The sequence below is a fragment of the Cydia pomonella genome, chromosome 12, assembly GCF_033807575.1.
Source record: "Cydia pomonella isolate Wapato2018A chromosome 12, ilCydPomo1, whole genome shotgun sequence".
In the NCBI taxonomy this organism is placed as follows: Eukaryota; Metazoa; Arthropoda; class Insecta; order Lepidoptera; family Tortricidae; genus Cydia; species Cydia pomonella.
The window spans coordinates 18,473,399-18,481,642 of NC_084714.1; the positions used below are offsets into that span (position 1 = coordinate 18,473,399).

An 8,244-nucleotide genomic window follows, 5' to 3' on the forward strand; every position below is an offset into this window, starting at 1 on the left:
TCAGCCACCTATGGCAAAAACAAATATACAGCTTACACATATTCTTTCACACTAAATCACACACAAGCAATATACATAAAACAGTAGTCCAAAATGACCTCAACTACACCCCACTTAATCTAAACCAACTACCTGAAACGCGAAATCTCGATAAGGATCCACAAACGAAACAGATGGACAACTGGAAGAAAAAGGTACTTCACGGACGACATCCCCACGACATAGAACAAACCCACATAGATACTACTGCATCAAACACTTGGCTGAAAATAGGTAGTTTGTTCCCAGAAACAGAAGGCTTCATTATCGCAATTCAGGACCAAATAGTTAACACAAAAAACTACCGAAAATAAAAAGAACCAACAGTTACAAATGACAAATGCCGTAGATGTCACACCCAATCGGAAACCATACAACACATAACCGGAGCATGTACAACACTTACACAGACAGACTACACACACAGACACAATCAAATTGCAAACATCATTCATCAAAATCTAGCACACAAACATAATCTTATTCAAAACAACCATACACCATACTACAAATATAACCCACAGGTAGTTCTAGAGAACACAACGCACAAAATATACTACGACCGCGCTATACTGACAGATCGCACCATCCACTATAATAGACCAGATATCACTTTAATAGACAAAATAAAGAAGACCACTTACCTCATAGACATCTCAGTCCCTAACACACACAATATACAAAAGACCATCACAGAGAAAATAACAAAATACGCAGAACTAAAAGACGAAGTTACTAGGATATGGAGACAAGAGAAAGTATACGTAGTTCCAATAGTTTTATCCACAACAGGCGTCATCCCAAAACACCTTCACCATAGTTTAAAATGTTTGTCAACAGTTTTAATAAAATAATATTTATTTCGCAAATTAAACTTAATATTGAGTCATTACACAAAAAACATAAATAAAACACTACTATTACAAAAAACAAAAACAAGCACCGCTATATAAACACAAACCTACAATTATTTAACTAGCCCGTCCTGTGACATGCCTTGTCCAAAAGTCCCCATCACACTCGCAGCGTTGCCACGCTGTATGGCGATGGAGACCTGTTGGACAAGCCAAGACCCAGAACGGGGATCGTTCCCCCTCTCCCTTAGCCGCCGACCCAGTTCCCTGAACAATTCGGACGCCTCGCTGCACCAGGGTCCGGCTGTCTCGACAGCAATGGGCACAAAATCGTACGCCCCCTGTAACCCGGAGTACTTGGCACGCTTATTTTTGGCGGCAATTTCTGCCGCTGAACCCGCGGCCTTAACCGTGTGTCTTAGATGGGATGCAGCAAATGTACTAACACATGTCGCATCCCATAAAAGACACCGCCCCCTCCGCCAGGGGACTAAGGTGAGCCCGTCGGGTCTTTTACCGTCCGACCGTGACAAGCCTGGTGGTTCCAGTACGCACGGGATATTGGCCGACACCATTGCCCGCCGCACAATTTCATTTAAAGAGTGGTGTCTAGGGAAACGACCGGCGCACCTCTGGCAACTCAGCCCGTGATGGCCACTCTCCTCAACCATCATGCCACAAATACACCGGTGTGCGTTGCACACTTTGCATCCCAACCTTAGGGCCACTGCAATTCTCAGGGAGTCGTTGTCCAACAGTGTGCCCAGGTGCGGAGATGGCAAAGCATGCAACCACGCTCCCGACTCAGGCATGGAAACTGCCTTGAGGCGCGCCAAGTCGGCCCCCGAAGCCCCACCCTGTAAATTTGCGCACGCAAGTTTGCAAAGGATGTCATCCCATGCCCTCTGCGTCACCAAGCTATCGGGACGTTCACTGGTAGGGCATAATGTGGCCCATTTTTCCAAAGCCTCGGAAACGTATGGTACGCACACGTCGCTACCCTGGATTCCCAGAATACGAGCAACGAGACCCGCTGAGCCATGCGCCGACGCCAAAAAGGCCACCAAACCGACGTCCTGCACCCGCCGAATACCAAGACCGCCGTAACGAACCGGTAAGGAAGCCTGACGCCACTGAGTATCATTCAGATTCACATTTAGCAGCGATTCCAAAGCAACCTTGAGCGTGTCGTCCAGAGAAAGCAGATCCTGTTCAAAAAACCAAGTTGGAGACGTGCGCAAAGTGTACACCATGCGGGGCAACGCGAAACAATTCCGCAACAAAATGAGGGAGACGTGTGCAGCCAGATGCGCCAAATGCTCGCGTACTCCCGAGAGTGCCTGCCTTTTAAGTTGTAGTACAGAGCTGACACCCTCGGAAAACACGGGAGCACCTAGCAAATGGAAAGAGGATTTATCAATCTGCCTCATTCCGGGCAGAACTACTTCAAGCTCCGTAAAAGCTTCACAGGATATGCCCCCGCAGGTAAAATACTCGCACTTGGATGGATTAATCTCCAGGCCGATCTCTTTAAAAGCTGGTATTAAGGTCTTTAAACTCTCAACGACCACATCTGGGCTACCTCCAATGATGCCGTCATCCAAATACCACACATTTAACGGAGCGTTCACCCCCGAGATTATTTTATGGATGGCCAAGCAGAAAATAAGGGGTCCCAGGGGGTCTCCCTGTTTAAAATTACTAGATCTAAAATCGTATATCTACACTATTCTACAAAAAGCCGCTATATTAAATACATGCCGAATTGTGAGAAAATTTATGCAACTTGACACAGAAAATAATACCCCGGAAACAACTTAAATTCAACAACCCCCGCTGCATTTACTTGGTAAATAACCCGTAAATGTAGCTGATTACCAGCCTAGAGCTGAGAAAACCAACCCTTTCGAAAGTAATAATAAAAAGTACGGAACCCTCGTTGGGCGAGTGCGACTAGCACTTGTCGGGTTTAAAAAAGATCCAATGCTTAGTAAACCAGCATTGAAAAAATTATTTTGGAAGTTTGTTATAAAATATGCTGATGTTTTATTATGACAATATTGAATTAGTATTAGGTTAAGTATAGGTATGTTAATAGGATATGTATTTAAATCAGAATTGGAAATTAATTAACGAATGGAAAACCAATATGAAAATCAGCTTACTGAATATGTTTCCGGGAAATTACCCATCATAAGAAAATTAGCAGTAATGACATCATTATAACAAATCGATTAGACGTAACACTTGGTGAAATCTTATTACTTAGTATATAATTTGGCACCTAATTAACATTAGCTTCTAAATTAGCATGTACAATTTTCCTGGAACCATAAACAGCCTTAAATGCGAACACATTAAGGTAAATATTTGCGTTTCGAGTTCAACTGAACACACAGTATAGTGTAGTAGTTCTATTAGAGGCCGATCTTATCGTCTGGCGGTCAGTTTGTACGAGTACAACTAGGGCGTGCAGTCCCGGGACCGGTTCCTAGTTTTTCATTTCCCGGTACCGGGTCGGAGCCGGTACCGGGATTCCCGGTTCTCCCGGTTCTTTATGCTGAGTTGAATTATTTTTTTATATATTTTGTTTGACATCATTTAACTGTGAATCTTGCAACTAACTTTAATAATAATGAAAAGGAATCGTAGGAATAATTAAGAATTTTTTATAGAATAAAAAACAGTTTTAGGAATAATACACTTAAATCAGTCTTTATAGTTACTTTAATCAGTCTTAATTGATTAATCAGTTAACAGTGTCATTGATCATAACCGTAATGTTATGAATCATGTGTAGTAAGTAATACTTACAAACACCATAATATTTTAAACATTATTATCATGTTCACAATATCATAATTATCATAATATTGTAATAAAAAGAAAAATTGTGCAAAGTTATACAAATTTTAATATCTCAACCTGACTATTTATGTAAGATGTCGAATTTACTTGACGTAACGCTAATCATTATTTTAATTTTAAATGTGAACCTAAATAATATAAATCAGTCTAATTATAATAGTTCAATATTTTTTCTATTTCAAATGTGATTAACTTAAGATAATTGTAACATTGCAGTAATATAATAATCAACACGCTTAAAACAAATACAGTTCTTTTTTTTAACTAAAACATAATCACCTCACAAATAAATAATTTAACATAAAGAACTTATCAAATACCTAATCTAATCATTGGCTTAAGAACGGATGGAACTGGAGATCAATAACAATTAGACACAAGAATGTGATTTATAGTTTTATACATAAACATTGTAGTTTAAGTCTTGTGTATATAACATTTATTAAACTCTGAGTAAAAAGTAATCAATATTACGGAAACTTAAACGTAACATTAACAAATTATAATCAGGTATTTCAGGTCATTATCTAACATTTGAATCTTACAAAATAATAAACTTTTGCAAAATTACACCTACAAGTTTAAAATCAAAATCTGACTAGTTATGTAAATATGTCGAATTTGTTTGACGAAACGCTAATGATTACTTCAATTAAATGTCAACTTAAGATAATATGTATAAATCAGTCTAACTAAATCTAGTACTTAGTCCAATACTTTTATTTGCATCTCTTTTCTTGATAATATGTCCGAAGAAAACTAATGGCGTCTATGGTACGGTCACCTAGAGATGTTCGCAATCGATTGCATATATATGCGACGCTGCCGAACTTGCCGGTGCGTTAATTTTTCTGATAATATAAATGTTTATTTGATGTTATGGCGGGAACCGGGAGAACCGGGACTCGGTGCTCAGTACCGGTGCTTTGGATTCCAAATAAATCCCGGGATTTCCCGGGAAATCGAGAACCGGTATTTCCCGGGAGGACGCCCTAAGTACAACGCAAGTGTGAGACTACAAACTAGTGAAGTTGTTTATTCTTGAATAAGATCTTAGATTATTTTATCGTATAAATTAAAATTAAATAATTACCTTGACCCTCTGATCTTTTTAAAAAGGATACGAGGATGCTTTTTAATAACGAGGCAGTTTTATTGTTATGCGATATTTTATTCAAATTGTAAATGTCGACATTTGAAATTTATAAGCGTCATTTATTTTCTGCATCATTCCTGAATAACATTACGTCAGTTCAGTCTCGCCAGTAGAGCGATAAAGACAGCTCTACGAAACTTTGCGAATAAATTGCAAGTAAAATCCAAATCGAAACGTGTAACGGTACAATAAGAATACAAACACGCCAGGGAGAAAGCGTCGGTCGGTGAAAGCAAGCAACGCCAGTGTGAACCCCGCGTCGCGACGAACGGACGAAATAACCTCAAAATGTCGCTCGCGATCATATCCGCGGTCATCGCTACAAGTGCCTGCATTTATTGGTACATGAACCGACACAAACCAATAAAGCACATTTTATGGGAGCTCCGCTACAATTTGGACATGCAGGGCGCGGGCGTCGGCGGCCTTATCGACGACTGGGTGAATATGACAAGAAACAAAATAGTGTTGCCAGACGCAAACAAGAGAATCGCCGTGATAACAGGCGGAGCGCGCGGCATAGGTACTGAAGTGGTCCGTGGATTATTGAAAGCGAACATGATCGTGATTATGGGAATTAGACAACCTGAATTAGCGAAAAAACTAGCGGAACAATTCGAAAATGGAGAAAATTTGCACGCATTCCAATTGGATTTACTATCTCTAAAATCAGTGAAAGATTTTGCGGATGCAGTTTTGAGGAAGTTCCCTGAGATCCATGTTTTGATAAATAACGCTGGGATAATGTTTGGAGATTATAAACTGACGGAAGACGGCTTGGAGACCCAGTTAGCTGTCAATCATCTTGGACATTTTTATTTGACACATCTGTTGTTGCCAGCCCTGAAAAAGGGTGGGAATGTTGGGGAATGCTCAAGAGTAGTAAATGTGTCATCCTGCGCCCATTATCCGGGGAAGATATACTTTGAGGACATAAATTCGGAACAGTATTATGACACATCAGCTGCCTACTCACAGTCAAAACTAGCACAGGTAATTTACATATCTTATTGGCCTTATTGCATATATTTTATAAGCAGGTTTGTTAGAGTTTTGTGTTAATAATGTGTTTTATTTTTGTTGCAGTTGATGTCAGCAAGGTATATTAACAAGATTTTAGAAGAAAATGGCGATAGAGTGAGATGTTACTCCGTACACCCTGGGATAGTAGACACAGATTTGTTCAACGGCACATTGTTTAGAACAGTATTTCCATGGGCGATGAAATTATTCTTCAAAAGCCCGGAAAAAGGAGCGGTACCTATTCTACATGCGTGTTTCAACAAAGATTTGGAGAAGAAAGGGGGTTTATACATCAGCAACTGCATTGAAGGCATTAGTAACAAGTTCTCCAAAAATGTGGACCATCAGAAAAAACTGTTTGAAATGTCTTGTGACCTAGTCAAAATAGATAAAGATAGTTTTGGTATGGCATAAAAGTCATTAATTAAGTTTTTATAAAATTTGGAAGACTGGTATTTATAAGGGATTTTTGGATGAAAACTATACATTCCATTTTGCAATTCACAAGGTTGTTATTTTTTACAATGTTTACATTATTAAGTATTTATAAGGTAATAAAGTTATTTATTTAGAAATATTGCTTTTTGCCTCATTCCTATTAGCTTAAGAAATTTGCATATGAATGCCAAAAGAAGATGCATTTTTATTTTTTTAATTGTGCATATTTGAACTTTAATAGCTGTCAATAGAGTTGAATATCATATCCGCCGTATATGGCTTCATATGCAGTAAAGGATTAAAGTAATTTAAACCAAATACAAATTCATTTCTAACATTAAAATTCTTTTATATTTATATGAATATGGTAATCATTATTATCTTAAATACTCAGTAAGTAGCAAGACTTATATTTTATCATACAGATAACAATATCTGTCTTGAAAATCTTCGGCTATCAGAAGAGATTTATGTACCTACATTGACACCATGTTACCATTATTGTATAATGCAGTGGTGGGCAAAGCATGACTCGAAAGTACGATAGGATTTTATCCAGTCCACCATCGGTTCTTCAAAATAATTTGTGTATGACTCGCGAAATAATAAAAATGCATTTTTGGCCCCCCATGAAGAAAGTTTCCCCACCACTGGTATAATGAATATTTTTATTAACAATAAATCTACATGCTTCATTTATATATTTTAAAAATTTCAGTTTCCAATATGTATTCCAAATAATCTACATTGTGTTGTAGTATCTACAATAATACTTTATGATCTATAAAATATATCAATGTATTATGACCACTATGAATTGTTTCTACCTAATATGTCTTTTAATGTCATTTATAAATAAAAACTATATTGATATAATATCCAATACATTGACCAATTCCAGCAAATACCTATAACAAAATCAGGACAACATTATATAAATAAACAAAGCAAGCATAAATTAGAACTTACCGGCTGAAAAATCCAGACAATCCTTTCTTCTTCAGCTTAGCCTGCTCCTGGTCTGATGTCACTTCACCAATATCCTCCTTAGAGGCACTAGATCCCAAAGAACACTCTGAAAGACTCGACACTGTGCTTGAAAATGATCCACCATCTTTCCCTCTCTGATGACCACTCACACTACCTCCCCAGTTCAAAGTACTTTTTGGGGAATCACTTGTGTCACTTTTCTCACATGTTGATATCGAGAAGTTCCCTTCATCACTGAAACTACTCTTCTTAGACAACTTATCAAGGTCGTCTGAAGTGTCTTCCGAAGGTTTCTCCACTTTAGGACTCACAAAATGCAGTTGCTTAGTGATGGGGTTGTAAGCTAGCTGCATATTGTCGAGGGCCTCGCTCAGCCGCATCCCGCCCTTCTGGCACGGCGAAGCCATCGCGAATGTTTGAATCCCGAACGCGCTCACAGACTCTAAGCATGTTTACGAGCGATGGGGTTTCCCAGAATAGCCATTGTTGATATTTTCGTCAGACGTTCAGAGATTTTATGTTTTCATTACTGTAGCGGGGCACTTAATAGAACTAAGCACTAAATATTGTATGATCGTGTAATTAGTTTTGCATAAAGATACATAACAAACAACCTTCGTTTACATAAACAATATTTTGTAAAAATATTTACAGTCTATTAATTAATAATTGTACACATTAGTTAATGTTCCATAATGGATATGGATATTATTTACACTACGAAATATTTTTTTATTTTGTCTTAAATAAACATACTAAACGCAAAACACACACCCATCGCCTTTTACTTTCTACAGTAAATAAATTGACATTTTGCTCGCTTCGCCTTGGCAAGCTAGCTCGGTCCATAGTCCGTGTTGTACCAATACCAAACAA

General features: G+C 38.2%; 2 protein-coding genes across 2 annotated transcripts in view; one reads left to right on the forward strand and one right to left on the reverse strand.

Moving 5' to 3' along the window:
• The window catches only part of LOC133523758 (uncharacterized), a 76,402-nt gene extending 68,395 nt beyond the window's left edge, over nt 1–8,007 (reverse strand). Inside the window, exon 1 of the mRNA XM_061859468.1 lies at nt 7,348–8,007. Coding sequence (XP_061715452.1) covers nt 7,348–7,775 — 428 coding nt within the window. The 5' untranslated portion in view covers nt 7,776–8,007. The remainder of the gene's footprint in view (nt 1–7,347) is intronic.
• Nucleotides 5,022–6,515, forward strand: LOC133523768 (retinol dehydrogenase 11-like). Its single transcript, XM_061859497.1, has 2 exons — nt 5,022–5,910; nt 6,004–6,515. The coding sequence occupies exons 1-2, from the start codon at nt 5,206–5,208 to the stop codon at nt 6,352–6,354; spliced, it is 1,056 nt and encodes a 351-aa protein (XP_061715481.1). The 5' UTR covers nt 5,022–5,205; the 3' UTR covers nt 6,355–6,515.
• Nucleotides 8,008–8,244: the final 237 nt, after the last annotated feature.